Source organism: Perca flavescens, chromosome 7 (assembly GCF_004354835.1).
Source record: "Perca flavescens isolate YP-PL-M2 chromosome 7, PFLA_1.0, whole genome shotgun sequence".
Classification (NCBI taxonomy): Eukaryota; Metazoa; Chordata; class Actinopteri; order Perciformes; family Percidae; genus Perca; species Perca flavescens.
In genome coordinates this window covers 31,499,996-31,515,980 of record NC_041337.1, presented here as the reverse complement: position 1 = coordinate 31,515,980, position 15,985 = coordinate 31,499,996, and the positions used below count along the sequence as shown (strand labels likewise).

The 15,985-nt window shown below is 43.3% G+C and overlaps 1 protein-coding gene across 1 annotated transcript in view; it reads right to left on the bottom strand.

Annotated features, from left to right (window-relative positions):
* arfgef2 (ADP-ribosylation factor guanine nucleotide-exchange factor 2 (brefeldin A-inhibited)) overlaps nucleotides 1–15,687 on the bottom strand; it is a 31,408-nt gene extending 15,721 nt beyond the window's left edge. The window contains exons 1-16 of the mRNA XM_028582519.1: nucleotides 15,120–15,687; nucleotides 12,684–12,714; nucleotides 12,125–12,248; nucleotides 11,259–11,405; nucleotides 7,349–7,528; nucleotides 5,968–6,280; nucleotides 5,633–5,785; nucleotides 5,378–5,505; nucleotides 4,089–4,222; nucleotides 3,186–3,420; nucleotides 2,931–3,030; nucleotides 2,241–2,380; nucleotides 1,824–1,932; nucleotides 1,553–1,742; nucleotides 1,271–1,382; nucleotides 961–1,166 (exon numbers count right to left, since the gene is read on the bottom strand). Coding sequence (XP_028438320.1) covers nucleotides 961–1,166; nucleotides 1,271–1,382; nucleotides 1,553–1,742; nucleotides 1,824–1,932; nucleotides 2,241–2,380; nucleotides 2,931–3,030; nucleotides 3,186–3,420; nucleotides 4,089–4,222; nucleotides 5,378–5,505; nucleotides 5,633–5,785; nucleotides 5,968–6,280; nucleotides 7,349–7,528; nucleotides 11,259–11,405; nucleotides 12,125–12,248; nucleotides 12,684–12,714; nucleotides 15,120–15,309 — 2,492 coding nt within the window. The 5' untranslated portion in view covers nucleotides 15,310–15,687. The remainder of the gene's footprint in view (nucleotides 1–960; nucleotides 1,167–1,270; nucleotides 1,383–1,552; nucleotides 1,743–1,823; nucleotides 1,933–2,240; nucleotides 2,381–2,930; nucleotides 3,031–3,185; nucleotides 3,421–4,088; nucleotides 4,223–5,377; nucleotides 5,506–5,632; nucleotides 5,786–5,967; nucleotides 6,281–7,348; nucleotides 7,529–11,258; nucleotides 11,406–12,124; nucleotides 12,249–12,683; nucleotides 12,715–15,119) is intronic.
* Nucleotides 15,688–15,985: the final 298 nt, after the last annotated feature.

Sequence of the window (15,985 nt, the reverse complement as noted above, 5' to 3'; positions counted from 1 at the left end):
CTGTGACTAAAAATAAAAAGATCTATCTCTGGTCTTTCGAGGCTGATTTATGGTTGTGCGGAGGCTCCACGCAGAGCTTTGGCCGTAATAAATGGCCTAAAGTTTATACGTATGCGTCAATCTCTAAGCAAATGGCAGGGACGGCATGTGTGTGTGCGTGGGGTGTGTAGTAGAGCGAGTCAGAGAGTGACGGTGATTAAATATGTGCTGCCCTCCGAGTTGGCCTGTCAGTCAAAGTCCCCACGGATATTTAGCACCTCTTTGGACTGTCTGCAGGTCCACACACACACACACACACACACACGCACGCACACACACACACACACACACACACACACGGCAGAGGAGAGAGATACCCGTTTCTCTTCGGGAGACTTGTTTAAATTATGACAAATATGCTATATACATTAGATTTAGTTCATACTGTTTATGGTGTATTTGTTTTCTGATTATAACGCTATAAAGACTGTTGCATCCCTCCCTTACCCCTCCTATAGTCCCTATGGCCACTTGGCCAGTGCGAATGCAAATGGAAAAAACGGTTTTGGGGGAGAGTAGTTAGTAGAACTGCTTAGAAGTGGACTTTTCCTATAACTACGTTCCTGTATCTACTTGGTCGGAAAGCGGCTATTGTGGGAGAAACAAAAGTGTCTCCCCTGTGTTTTCTGACCACGGTGGGAAATCTGAAGCAGGAAAAGTTAACCCTCTCCTTGATTTCATGTTGTTTATGGAGAAGGAGAACCCGAACTGAATGATTAGGGGGAAATACAACGCTATCAAGCCACAGCTGAGCGGGGTGCATCGCAGCGACGTGTAGTTATTTTTTTTAAGAGGTGCACGTCAGGCTACGCCGTAGGGTCGGTATCTCCACGTACCTACATAAGTACCCACGCCGTCGATTTAACGCAGAACCGTAAATCAGCCTTTATACTTCAAAAGGAAATCTAAAGTGGGTCTTACCCCTGGTTGCACTCCAAGTATCGAGCAGCAAACTTCTCCATCAGCCTGTCAATCTTCTGGGCCTCACCAGGCAGCCTGAAGCCTTCCAGGAACGCTCGGAGTGCCGAGACAAAGTCCCGCCCGCAAAAGTCCAACTGGTCCACATAACTGTACATCACTTCTTTGTTGAACTTGATGTTCTCGCCCACGAACTCTCCCACCTGGGTCTGTGGGTGCAGAGGTAAAGCAGTTGGAGGATTGCCAACGTGAATAAACGGTTTTATTCATTGAGAACACACAGAGCGCTGTATATTTTTGTGCAATCCCTCACAGTGTCCAGCCGGTCCTCCTGGTGTAGGAACTGGGCGATGTCCTCGGCTGTGGAACCCAGCATGCCCTGGTCCTGCAGGTACTGGATACCTCGCTTTGGCTTCTTGTTGAAACTGGGGAGAGAAAAGAGGAAGACATCAATGCTCATCTTTCCTAAACAACAACCAAAATAATTAAGTACAAAGGTGAAAATATCCCACTATTTTGGACTGTTTGTCCAAAATAGTGGACTGAAAGGCTAATCCTAAGTGACCCTAACCAGGTTGAGAAAAAAAGGGCTCACAGTTCGATGCCATGCTCGATGATGTCTTTCTGCTGTTTGATAACCTCGTACTGCTCCGGGTGGTCTGCCTGGGAAACCGCGGCGATGGAGGAGACGGTGGAGTCTAGCGAACTGATGCTGTCTCGACGTCCTGCCAGTGGATCTGGGAGCTTCAGCTCTCCTCCCTCACTATCTGATGGATGCTCCTGGCCTGCAAATAAGAATTATATGTTTAGACTTCCCCCGCTCTCCTGTGCACTCTTCACATTTTTACTGTACACTACACACTTACCAAGGTTAGCTTGAAGGTTTGGATTGACATACATGTCTTTGCTCCACTCCACCATACATTTGAGGATGGACACCAGGCACTCCAAACCCTTTTTACGTAGGCTCAGTTCCTGTGGATTAATATAGAACCACCCTGTTCGTTTACACAGTCACACACATTCACATACGTCATGTTACACACAAAACGTGACATATGAAACTATGGCCAAAAGAGTCCTGCCTCAACCCTGGTGACATTACAACTAGGTGCTTATAGTTTTAGAGATATGTTTCGTGACCAATTTAATAACTAGGATTTAAATTATAAATATGAAAGATTGAGAAGTCATTGTCTGTCCTTGACCAGAAAGATAACCTATTTTTCTTTTTTAAACTTGCGCTCCCATGTTGATCCTTGAATCCCTGAGTGTGCGTGTACCTGCAGAGGAGTCATCCCAAGCTCCTGACCACTCCTGCCCTGAGCGATCTTAGACAGGTCGTTTACAAGGCGCTCAAAGATGTTTGCTGCATTCAAGTCACAGTCATAGTTCACGTAGATGTCAACCACACACTGGGCATCTGGGGGGAAGAAAGGTATAACAAAAACTTTCAAAAAAATTTATTCAGTAAAATGTATTTCTTAAGACTCAACAATACACTGTACAAGTGAAGTAGTAAATACAATAATGACTTGACTTGCAGCACTTCTCATTTCCATGCTAAGGGTTTTCCTGCATAGACAGTTGTTGAGGAGATAATTCTCATGTCAGATTAGTGTATAGGAAAGATCTTAAACTGTTCAAAAATAATCCTCATACAACCACAGTTGTCTCCCTCCTCATATTTACAACTTTCATTCATGCAAACTGCGTGGATGAATAAACGAGCCAATGTCTTGGTATTCTATGTTTGTGCAGTGTCAAAAATTACAAAACAATGTGTTTAGATTGTCCTGTCATGTCTAAAATAAAGCCGTAAGTAACATTACCATAAGTCCCCTATGTCTAAATGATAAAAAGCCATCACTTTAACAGCTTGATGTACTGTACTCCATGTCTGTAAGGGTTTTAGTTTGACTGTGTATGTCAAATTATAAGTTGAGAAAAAGCTTGGGTCAGTGGATTTGTACCTGCACAGATGCGTGTTAGTGTCTGGATAACCATCCACTTGTGCTCAAAGGAGCTGGTCGATGTCTCCAGGATGGTCAGAAAGATCTCCCGGAAAAACACCTGAGACGAGGTGGACGACAGGAGATAGAAGTCAGGAGATTAAGTGACTCTTTAGTCAAGCAAGCAGCAACAGGTACATTTTCCTCTTCAATCGTAGCTATGCCAGACAAATAACACAGATGAGACCGTCCGTTACGGTTACTTTGCGCCTGTACCTCAATCTGCATCTTCAGGTGGACCTTGAAGTGGGAGAGCAAGGTGAGGAAGATAGCCAGAGAGAGCTCAAAGACCTCAGGCACAGAGGAGACGCCATTTTTGGACAGTGCCACGCACAGATACTGTTTGATGGCGTTGACAAACATCTCGTGTGTGCGGAACACCGGCCCGGCGCCCTGCAGCACAGACAGCAGCAGCTGCAGGGAGACAATCTTGGACCGCAACTCATGGGACCTGCAGAGGACAGGGATTGTATGGGCATAAGTTACGTGTACATATAAAAAAAGGAAACAGACAAAGACACTAAAGCAGCATATACAGCAACATGCTCAGTAGACACAGATGTCCCTTCCATCAATGAATAGTGTTCCAGTTTACTCAAAGTTGAGGGAAATATATAGTGGTGTTTCATCGTGGTATTTATTTAATGTAGGCCAGTCTGACTTCTTTGTGAGCTTCTTCCGGGCTCAGTTTACTCTGGCCTATTCACGCAGACTGGCTCAGGGTCTAGTGTTACAGTAACTAGAGATGACAGGGCCACACAAGGATGGAAAAGGGCAAGTTAACCTGTGGCTACTTAGATGAAGCGCTGTGCGTAAGCGAAAGGCATTCATATTCATTTTGGCAACTGTTGCCATATGTCGGACCAAAAGTGGGTCAAGGAAGGTTTTCAGAGTACGAGCGTTGATGATTTAAGACACTTGTTGCGTGCTACCATAGAAGTCATCATCACATGAAAAGATTCTAGTTCAGGATGTTACAAGAATCTTTAAAAAAAATATATATCTTAATGGTGTGATGTAAAACAGAAATGTGGCCAACTGAGATGAGGTAAGACTTAAGAGGATGTGGCTATGCTAAGTTATCGTGCATTTAGAAGTCCTATGAAACACAACACTCACTTTGGGTCTGGAGGTCCTTCAGCCAGAGGCTTCATGGAGAGTTTGCACAGAGAGCGGAACACTAGAAAGGCATCTTTCTGCAGGATGTGGGAGAATCGAGCGGCGCCGTGGGGTCCCTGCAGGGCCTCAGCATCCTGAGACAGAGGAAGAAAGTCAGTCTCAACTTTTTTATTCAAGCAACAAGTCCACATTATTAGGGGGTTTTAAATGAATCATTGCATCGCGATGTGGACGTGGATGATGCACTGATGCAGTGACAGCCCATAATCGCTTATTGCCTACTGATGTTACTTGTTGATTTTCCGGTCGTGTTTTTTTTTTGCCTTTTGTATGTCTGCTATGTTCGGACTCCGCTACATTCAGGAAGTGTCTTTTTTAAGGGGAGTTCCTATCTGACTGCTTGAATTTGTTGATTAAAACCATGTGCAGCCATATATAATAAAATTGAGGAGGTGACGCATCGTGACATCGAATTGATTCAAATCGTGAGACCGGTGAAGATTCAAACCCCTAGTCTTCGTCAAAAAAAAGGAAAGCAACAGCTCTGATTTGTCAAGCCCTAAACTGTTTCTGTGCTGGGACACTTCCATATGGATTATGGTTTGTGGCTGGACTCCAGATGTGTCCAGAGGCAATCATCTTATCAACAGGGTAACTTTTACTCATCACGTTCTGGTAGCAGCAGTGCATTTTGCCGCTTACCAGTTTTCCATTATGATTACTGAACTCTGATCTCTTCAACTTGCTTTGGCTGTGCACAAGTGGGACTGATGAGAGGAACTAAACAGTGCAGATGTTTTATAAAACTGATATTTCTAACATTTCTACACACAGGAACTAAGCTTTCTGGCCATGTCTGGCCATAGGCGGGGTTGCCTGTATACTTGCACATACTCTACGTGTGCACACGCTTAATAAGGTTTACAACAAACAAGAATAAAACGCTCAAACTTGAAATTCCCTTAACTCTGAAACTTTAGTGACGATCATAGCAGCAGTTAAGGATAAACAATATAACCGGTATGATCTGTCATCACTTTGATATGGCTAATTATTTTTGCTCCTATTCAGCAACTTTATCCACTTTTAGCTGAGGTGAAGAAACGAAACATCACGTCAGGCCGCTAAGTGAAGAAATGCAATGCACTCGTTTAAGCATCAAATTTAAGATTTATTTCATACCTAACCACAATAGAATAATTGATCCACAAGCAACTTGTTTTTTTCCCCCACTGTGTTTCCTATCAGCAAACTACTGATTAACAACTGATGGTATTAACACCTCTCACCAGCATATCTGTGGAGGAAACAGAAGAGCGGTCCTCAATGATGCCGTTCATATGCTGACCCTCTGTTCTGACTCCAGGGGGAGCCACTTCTGTCTGCTCATCGACAGGGTGGGCTGGGTGCTCATCTCCTGGAGGAGAGGCCGGAACGAATATTTTAACGTCATGACCATTAAAGAAAAACACTTCCGCCAACAAGCGTTGAGAGGATAAAAAAAGAGAAAAAAATAGAACAGACGAGTAATTTGGGACCTGTACCGCTGTGTATCTGTGTTGGCTGTTGCTCTCCCTCCTCTCCTTCCGTCGCTGCTGACTCTGCCGGATTTGGATTGCTCTCTGGTTTGTCCCCTTCCTCAGCTGGCTCAGCTGCTGTAGGAGGCGTCTCTACATCTTGATCTTCCAAAACGGAATCTGATGTAAACAAATGAATCATGAAGATTAGAGAAGCTATTATATGAAAGCAGCACAATCCACCGTTACACCCTCAGATTTTCCTAAAAGAGTTGGAGGAAAAACCAAGGGGGACATTTTTTAAACTTCAAAATGGAACTTAAATTTCAAACTGAAATTTGGGAACCCAAGTGGACACGTACTTCCGGATGGTGCGATCTGTTCTGCTCCTCCGTTAATCGGAGCGTTGCCGCCCTCAGGTTCTCCATTGATTGATGGCGCGTCTGCCGCTTGGTCCTGGTCCAGGTCGGGGGCTGGCGGTGGGGGCGTGGAGCTGGTGGGGTTGGTGGTAGCGAGGTCTGGAGAACTGGCTGCCGGGGACGGGGAGTGCTGGAGCTCCGGAGTAGGTGTCCGGTCAGACCGGGGGGAGCCGGACCTCCGATTACCAGGGACTGGGGACGGGTTCTGCTGGGGCAGACGAAGCCGGTCCTTCTCCTGCTCCTGAGCCTCCAGAGCCTGTGGAGGCAGCGGAAGTAGGGGAGCCATGTAGAGGAATTGTTTTACACAAGGGAATTTGGAAGAACTGGATTAAAATAAATTGTCAATTAATTATTAAAGATATTATTGCTGAACGTGACTAGCTGATTCACATCAAACACCAGTGGTGAGCCTGTGATTCCACAACATTCCAATTTGTACCACCAAAATCTCCACTAATGTTTAGCAGGGCCAAGCTCCGACTGCAGCCATAGCCACAGGCTGTGACCACTGACTGCAGTAGAGTGGCAGCTATGGTTGTAGGACTGGATGCAGGATCGGCGCTGAAACAAAACTTGATTCATAGCAATTGGGTCGTATCAGGTAAGAGTTTGGCGACACCTAAGCAGTCATGTCAACCTAATGGTTAATGCATTTTATGTTTAGTCTTCAATCAATTAGTTGAAGTTGGTCCGTTTGCCACTGTAGGTTGAAGTGTGATCATTGATATCAACATTAGTCATTAGTCATGTCGTGCTGATGGTCATGAAAGCTCCTCAGCCACAGGTCTCTGTGGCTAATGTTACGGCTGCTGAGATTGAGACAAGCTGTGGCTGTGATTAGGTGGACATGGCAATATAACTGTGCTGTAATTATGGCCAAGGTTGTAGTTATGGCTGGGGCTGTTATGATTAGGAAGGCTTTGACACATATGTTTGAGGACGTGCAGTGAATTGACATGGTCACATTTGTTGAGCAACGTGGAGAACTACTGTGGTGTGTACTGGTTACACAGATAGAAGCATCAAACCCTAGCCTGCCAGTTATAAATCAATTCTATAGCACTAGCCATAGTCTAAGCCTGGCCTTCCTCCTCATGTTGTTGCCTTTGTGCAGCCAAGAAGTCTCTTTATTTTGTTTCTTATTCATTAAGCATATTGCTTAACAGAAAATTAAATGTCTTTATTTTATCGTACTGAAGTCCCTTTTGGCCATTCAATGTAATTTAAAAGGAAAGTGCAGAGAAGAAAGAAATAATTTCCCCATGTTTGGCCAAAAAGTGACATCAGTTGTATGGCTGGAGTAACAATGTTTTAATGCACTAACAGCCTGGTTTTCCATGCGTGTGAAGATAACATTGAGCATCTGTGTGAGGGTGGCCTTAGCGGTGGTCTGGTTGATGAGGTTGCGGCTGGCCAGGTAGATGTTGTAGCAGGTTCTGACGGTAAGGAGCACCGTGCCCTCGTGGATCTCTATGTGCGGGGAGGTCACCGCCGTCAGCAGGGCCTGGACGGAGAGAAAAGGAAGTCAAGTCAACAGTTATCAGACAGGATGTCTTGTTTAGGAGACGCTGCTGCTGCACCTGCTGAATCACCACTCCACTTCCCCACTGATGTGGTAGATTATATTAAGTATAGTTTTCTCTCTTTCTCTGCTACTCCGTGTTTGGTACAGAGTTTAACTTTCAGATTTTAGAAAAATGATTAGAATAATAAAAAAATAAAATATATAATTTTGTGTTTAAGTTTGTAATAGTCAGTCTAAATTAACTGCACTGACATTCAGTGGTGAATGTAAAACAGATGCTAACAATCTGCTATAAATCTTAGATCAACAGTAATAAAACTGTGCGAGTCCTAAAGCAGGAGAAACTTTGCCCTTTCCAAACAACCATGTGTATTTCAAGGAGAGGAAACTTCAGTAGGCCGCGGTTATGAATCACATCTACTGTGCAAACACAAAGGCATGTTGTCAAGCCAAAGAAGTGACCTGTAAATGTAAATAAATGCGATAAAAATGTCTGACAAAGATGGTGAACGTGTGCACTGATTAGGACATATTACAAGGCTACATTATAAACTAAATATTAAGTTGATCCTCTCTCAAAAATAAAAAAATGACAATACTGGATATTGGACATTTTAAAGTGCTCATATTATGCTAATTTTCAGGTTCATAATTGTATTTAGAAGTTATATAGTAATAGGTTTACATGGTTTAATTTTCAGAAAACACCATATTTTTGTTGTACTGTACATTGCTGCAGCTCCTCTTTTCACCCTGTGTGTTGAGCTCTCTGTTTTAGCTACAGAGTGAGGCATCGCACTTCTGTTCCATCTTTGTTGGGAGTCGCACATGCGCAGTAGCTAGGTAAGGACTACTAGCCAGTCAGAAGCAGAATATGAGGGCGTGCCACGCTAGCAGCTAGGTGAGCATTATAACGTGTGTTACAAAGTGACGCACGTTTGTCTCTGAAGTAAAGGCTGGACTACAATAGAGCTGTTTGGAGCAGTTTGTCAACAGTGTTTTCTGTTGGAGATGGTAAGTGCCTTTGGGGTGGACTTTGGGCTTTTTCACTTTGTAAACCTATAACGTGCACAAAAAAGCTAAATAACACAATAAAGGAAAGGGAAAAAGCCAAAAAACATAATATGAGCATTTGAAACATTTTCTAGAGTATGAAACTGTGGAGGTGTGGGGAGAGAGAGCGAGTGTGGGGGAGGAGGTGGTGGCTCAGGTGAGCAGGCAGGGAGGGACTGATTGTCACACCTGTAGCGAGTGGTCTAATCATGCTCTCCCTTTTAAAAACAGTAGCGAGCCAGAGCAGAGGGGGGAATTGCCGACACTGAGAAGTAAAGACGCTGAGAGAAAAGAACTGTGATGGTGAGAGAGACTGAACAGGGGGAGTCTGGACATTCGCGACTGAGAGCCTCGGGCCAGGTGGGAGCGAATTAACTCTGCGAGATCTGTCTGACACAATACGCCTCTGCCAATGTGAAGTCGGCAAAATAAAGAGCTGTGTAAAATATTCCTTCCCGAGTGCGTGGTGTCCTGTGTAAACAGAGGTCCGCAGCAGCAGCAGCGCTGCTACAGAAACATTTTTCAGAAAGGAAAGCAAGAATTTATTTAACCCATGCAGCCTTTCTGCTCTTTACATTCATTACAATCTCGAAGATCTCTGTTTCGTTGTCGGTGGTGGCACCTATGGCGATAAGCAGTAATTGCAGGTGTGTTTTTGGATCTCATTTTCACTTGTTTTTGAAGTGTCATCGTGTGTAGTCATCGCTCTTCTATTTGTTTGTTCGACCATAGTAACCGTTTACTCGCAGAGCTAGTAGAGACCAGAGGCCCGTTCCAGAAAGCAGGTTTAGTGAAAACTCTGAGTTTGTTAACCCTGAGATGAGGGAAACTCTGGGTTTTTCGTTCCAGAAAAAGAGGTAACTTAACCTCGGAGTCAGTTACTACGGTAACTGAGTCTGTGAACCTAACCTGGTCGGGAGCAGGTTTTCTTCAAGAAACCTCGAGAGGGAGGAGAGAGAGAGGGAGCGAGGCATATAATATGTATGTAGAGAAAGAAACTCGTCCTCTATAATAAAAAAAACCGCGTGGCAGATAATAGCGGACGGACTGAATGATAGTCTAAAAATATACATTTATGAACTACTGCTCTTAATTGAAAGCATTCAATGAGTCAATGTCATTTGCAAAAACAAACAGTTGTACACTTGGCATTAAAAGTGAGCAGTGGAAGTTAATATGACTTAGAAAATTTATATTTTAGCCCATGAGAGAGAGGGAGGAACAGAGTGAAAGAGATATTTACGCATCATATTCTAGCGTTCTAGAAAATTGATCTTCATGGTAAATTTCCTGGGTAACATTATCTTCTGCTTACTTTTAAGGCAAATAGTACAACTGTTAATTTGTGCAAATGATTAGTAGCCTAATCCTTGAATGGTAGGATTATGACGGTTTCAATTAGAACAGTGGTCAATTAATGTATATATTTAGGTTACTTACGCATTCAGTTGGTCCGCGATCGTCTGCCACGCTTTCTCTCGCCGTTTCATTACAGCGGCCGTGCGTTTCTTTTCTTTTTATACAAATGATGCGTTTCACGTCATCATACTTCCACAAGAAGCTGCTGCTCACTCTGTATAAAGTATGTATAATGTGTATTCTCCATTTTGGCCTCAGTAAATCTGTGATCGACCTCGCGGTCTTTTGAGGAAAGCTGTGGGCGCGCGTCTATCTGAAGGACTTCAGCCTGGCTCGACCTAGTTGCTCCTCCTCAGCCTGGCTTGGCCTTCGTGAAACGCACCAAGCCAGGATGCACAGATTAGACTAGGTCAAGCCTCGCTTTATCAGTTATCCTGGATGTATATATTCTGCTTTTGTGAAACAGGCCCCAGAAAAAAAAAAAAAAAAAAAACTAGTACACAGCTTCACACACAAGTAAGTTGAAGAGCGAGTCTGTTGCGTTAGCTCCGCCTACCCTCTCTGGCGGGCCAACCACTGCTGGTTGAGGAAAGCGCGCCACTGACTGTGCGCCGCTTGGGATTTTCCCAGCAATGTCACCACAGACAACCACTTAGTAATACTGCAAATTCCTTCATCACTGGGCTACCGCCTCAACCACCATTTTGTTTCCTCATTCCTACCCGCAAACGTGGCCAACTGTGTTTGTTGGAACACGCAACCAAGCCCAAGGTACCATTACTGGGAACCAATCCCAGAATCTTTTATGGTGGAGGTACAGGGCTTTACCCCCATGCACCCAGGCTTTTTGTTTGTCAATAAATAGTGACTAAACAGACATTCATTTAAATAGAAAATCTTCGAGATGATTATTTTTAAGGTGCAACAAATTAAGGATGTCAGTCTTAAAGCCCTTCAAATCCATTTTGAGGGAAAATTCGGTAACAAGAAATTCATTAGTTGAATTTTTTTGTGTGATCTTAAGTATTACATCATGGGTTTAACAACTTGATTAAGACGCACAAAAAGGCATACATATATGTAGTTTTGTTTAAATATTCAATATTATATAACGTTTCTTAACTCCTTTCCTAACATGCGGAAACAGGTTTTTTTCCCCACTTTTGTGAACCGTGTCAGAACGCCAACTAAGGCGTCCCAGCCCTGACTGTTTGGCCTGATTGGGTCTCACACAAACAACTACACTGACAGCTGGAGGATCTAAAGGCTGCCAGATGTACAGACGGGCTCTGGGTACCTTAATGATCTGTAGCTGGACTCCCTCGTCGGTCTGCGGGCCCTGGAAGCAGTTGCAGACGGTTTCCATCAGCCGGTCGATGAGCCTCTTGCCCGGGGTTCTGCTGTCCGGGGCGTTGCCGGTGATGTGGCCGTACGCGATCAGCTTCTGTTTGGAGAAACAGTGCACAGTGGGGCAGCAAAGGCAGGGTGAGTGTCTACGTCTCGGAGTAGTTTGGGGTCCTTTTGCGTCATTTTGTGGAGTGTGATGCACACAATTCACTGCACGCTTGTGACTGTTTGTATGGAGGTGTATGTGTGTGAGTTTAGGGGTATATTTCAGTGGTGTGTTTGTTTTGCTCAACTGGGAGTATGTGAGAAACTGAGAAATGAAGAGTTCATTTTTGTGTTTAAAAAGGGTCATTAAGGGTTCATTTGATCAAAGGAGAGCATGTTTTAAAGGGGCACTACTAGGGGGATTTAGTATTGCACTACTAGAAAGTTGGGGGGCTACAAAAGTCACATTTTAAAATTTAAAACATCAAAAGGTGCAGAGCCTGAGATATCCTGTCTTTTAGTGTCAAGTATTAGGTCATATCCCAAAACACTGGATCCTACATTTTCCATAATGCAGCTATAATAAAAAAACATAATAAACTATATTTATACAGCACCTTTCTCAACAAACCAACCAGGTGCTTTACATGAGTAAGTCACGACAACAAATACAAATAGGAACAATAAGACAAGTACAATCAGCCAATTACAGGAACCAAAATGAAATAAAACACATCAGGTAAATAAGATGTTAAAAAGGATTATATAATAAAGAGTGTGTGTGTGTGTGTGTGTGTGTGTGTGTGTGTGTGTGTGTGTGTGTGTATTGACCTGCAGACAGTCCAAAGAGGTGCTAACTATCCGGGGGGACTTTGACTGACAGGCCAACTCGAAGGGCAGCACATATTTGTCGGCCTCAATGTAGTTGGCTCTGGGTGGGACCACTGAACCATCCCTACAGGGATGAGGAGAGCAAACAGTGTGTGTACTACAAACACAGTCCCATTTTAACCTCATGGTAAGTCCAGCAGATGATGTTAATAGATGAAGTGTAAACATTTGACTGCACATTTATATTTTACAGAGCATTTAAGTTTCACATTCAAACCTCAGAAAATCATAATGGCATATTGTTAAAATAACAGCAGATATATTACCTGAAGGCTGTTTGAAGTGCTGCTGATATAATCCAAAATGGCAATAATAAAAGCAGCAAATCAACTTAGTCACAAATCACAGTGAGCAGCTGGGGTTTACTGCAGACTGCTTCAGGGCAAACCTTACCTTGACTTGTTGCCTTGTGTCATAAGAAAATGAAAAAGAAACTAACTGCAGTGCATTCCTTAATTCATTCATTCAGGGAAAAAGCTATGTGCATGACAATACTTACTTTTGTTTTTCAAGTTCTGCCTTGATTTCATCTATGGAGGGAGACACAGGAGATTAAAGGTTACTGAAGTCTGAACTTTAACCCTTTCAGCTCACGTCAGTGTGTCATGATCTGACTCTAGACCTGGGGGTTACTGGGCCAATCAAAAACCTGACTGCAGTAGGATGGGTTTTGTTTCCTTGTATTTTAATAACTGGTGGACAAGTGATGTTTCTGGTCAAAGTATACTATTGATATATTAGAGCAGGATTGAATTTAAGGCGTACCCTATTTTTTAATTACTAATCACCAGACCCAAATGGAATCTGCAGATTTTTTTCTTTTTTTTTTTTTTTTTACAGTTTTCAGCTGTGATCAAGAATGAAAATCTGACATTCTAGATTTATTTTATTTTTCTAAAAATTTGTTCAAAATGTGTGGAAAATTCTGAGTCCACAGATTCCGTGTGACCCTGCTAATCACTGATCAACAGCCTCCTTCAGATCTTTGATCTTTCTCGTTTTCCCTGCATCACCATTCCTATCTGTTCTGCTATCTTTGCTTTTCTCCCTAAATCAATTTCTTCATACTTTCTTTTTATGCCCTAATGATCTATCCAAGGCGAGCTACACGCTACCCAGCGGTTGCAGCCTTGAACAGTGAGCAATGGTGTGCATTCAGCCAGATGTGACCAACCGAATCAATTAGATTCACGATGTGGCAGCGAATACTACTGAACTCAACCCTCACAAACCCACAGGGCTACACACAGGAAATTAGCTTGAGCAACATTTACCACAAATGTCACAATCAACGTTAGACTTCAAGTAACTACAAGGAATTTATGACAATGTAATTTCATGTTATAAAAAATGTGTTTTTATTTAGTCACCTCACCTGGCACAGCTCAGGTGTTTTACTTAAAAACAGCCATTAACTATTAACTCTCTTTCCACAGTAGGTCTATTTTAATCATGGAGGCTAAAGATGCAAATGCCTGCAATCCACAGCATAACAACTTCGATATTTGAACAGAAGAGCATTGGGAAAGATGAGATGTTCATGAAGCTTGCGTGGATTTTACCTAAACACCGGACAGTGGTCAGTATGACCATGCAACACACACAAAACAGCCTACGGGTGGTAGTGTGAGAAGTCGAAAAGGAGTGTTGTGCTGTAATAGCATCATGAATAATGAGAGTGTCACTGACAGGGACAGAGAGCAGGCAAAGCAGGTCAAACACACCGACCTGTTTGCCCAACTCGCAGTGACATTTAGCCTATTTCTTTGCAGTCAATCTTCCACGTTACTGTAAACTATACCTAAATGAAGCACAACTTCTTGTTTGCCAATTTCTCAATCACCTGCATTGAGACCAATCGGATCAGTACCAGCTCACTGTATGATAATCACACGTTTGTGAATCCTCTACACCAGGGGTCACCAACGCGGTGCCCGCGGGCACCAGGTAGCCCCCCAAGGACCACATGAGTAGCCCTCAGGCCTGTTCTAAAAATGAAAATTGAATATTGATATTATCGGTTACCCACCTTGTTAAGTCATTGTTGATCATTATTGTGAGAAATCATTAACATGATCAGTGTCTTCACATAAATGAGTATCATTAATCATTAATAATCATATATAACCAAAGGCAAACTGAGCAAATTTGTTATTTCAGAAGAGTGTATTAAACTGGTAGCCCTTCGTATGACTCAATACCCATAAAGTAGCTCTCAGTTTCAAAAAGGTTGGTGACCCCTGCTCTACACCAACAAACCAAGATAGTTTTGAAGGCAACAAAAATGACATATCGGAAGGTGTGTGAACACAAATGGGCCGGGCAGCTTTAGCTGAAATATAAACAGCAATATCACAATTTAGTAAGGAGCCCGGTGTGTGTGTGTGTGTGTGTGTGTGTGTGTGTGTGTGTGTGTGTGTGTGTGTGTGTGTGTGTGTGTGTGTGTGTAAGACTATCCGCGATTGTGTTGAATGGAAAACCACGGGCGTCAGACTATATCCTGGAGTTAGGTACCCTGTGTGTCTGGGTGCAGAGCAGGACTGGGCTGTCTGGCTGGGTGACAGTGCTACGTACAACACAGGGATTGGTCTGTTTAGCTAGCTAACCTAGCCCTAACTAGCTAAAGACAGCTACCTTTTTAGCTTGTTTACGTTTGCGGTGGTGTGAATGCTGGATGTTAGCATTGTATACATTAACGATAAGATGTGAAAGTGATGCCTACACACACACACACACACACATTAGCTAACGCTACCGAGAAAACGTCAACGGCCAGCTGAACAGACGATGAAGGCCATTCAGATGCTAAAGCTAGCTAACTGGTTAGCTCTCCCCTGTCTCTCAAACAAGCTAGATACGACCCTTAATGTGTCAATGTAGCGCTACGTAAAACACCGAGTTCGGCAAAACCAGTACACAAAACAAACCCACTCACCAAGGGCCACTTGACAGGCTTTGCGCAGCTGGCTGTTCTGGCTCCTCTTCACCTCCTTATCCGAGAGGATTTTCTCCAGCGCCCGAGACAGAAACATGCTCTTGGTTTTACTGTTTTCTGCCTTCGAATGCTGCTGCTGCTGAAGCTGAAGCTGCTGTGGTGGCCGGTGTTGTTGTTGTTGTTGCTGCATCTCTCGGTCTCGTTACCGCTTCTCTCTCAGGCCGTCATTTCGGCCTGGCCCTGCGAGTAAGCAGGTGACGGAAAGCTAACGAAAGCCAGGCTTGTGTCACTCCAGTCAAGTCGCTACCTCAGCTCAGCGCCGCCATGCTGCTTACACGTCATGTCACGTGATACTCAGCTGTCTGGGCTTTCACAACAGCAACAGCACCCTGAGGAGCAGGTGACATCCCAGATGGGGTCAAATACTAGTCTCATATTTAACTCAAAGGTGCCTATACATCAGCTACAGCCGACGTTGTAAAACGTGTCGGGCTAAAGTTAGGCGTGTTGAGCAACAGTTCGCAGTTTCACCGCTGTAGCAAATCAAGCGCTCCCAATGAAAAGAAAGAATGTTCCTGAAATGTCCTGCAGATGGCACTAAAACACCACATAGTTTAGCGCCCTTTATAGATAGATCGATAGATAGATAGATAGATTTAGTTAGTTACGGTAGTTATTTAGTTAGTTAAATAGATATAGTTAGTTAGACAGTTAGTTAGTTAGATAGATTTAGTTAGTTAGTTAAATAGATATAGTTAGACAGTTAGTTAGTTAGATAGATAGATATAGTTAGTTAGATAGATAGATATAGTTAGTTAGATATATAGAGTTAGTTAGTTAATTAGATATATAGATAGTTAGAATTT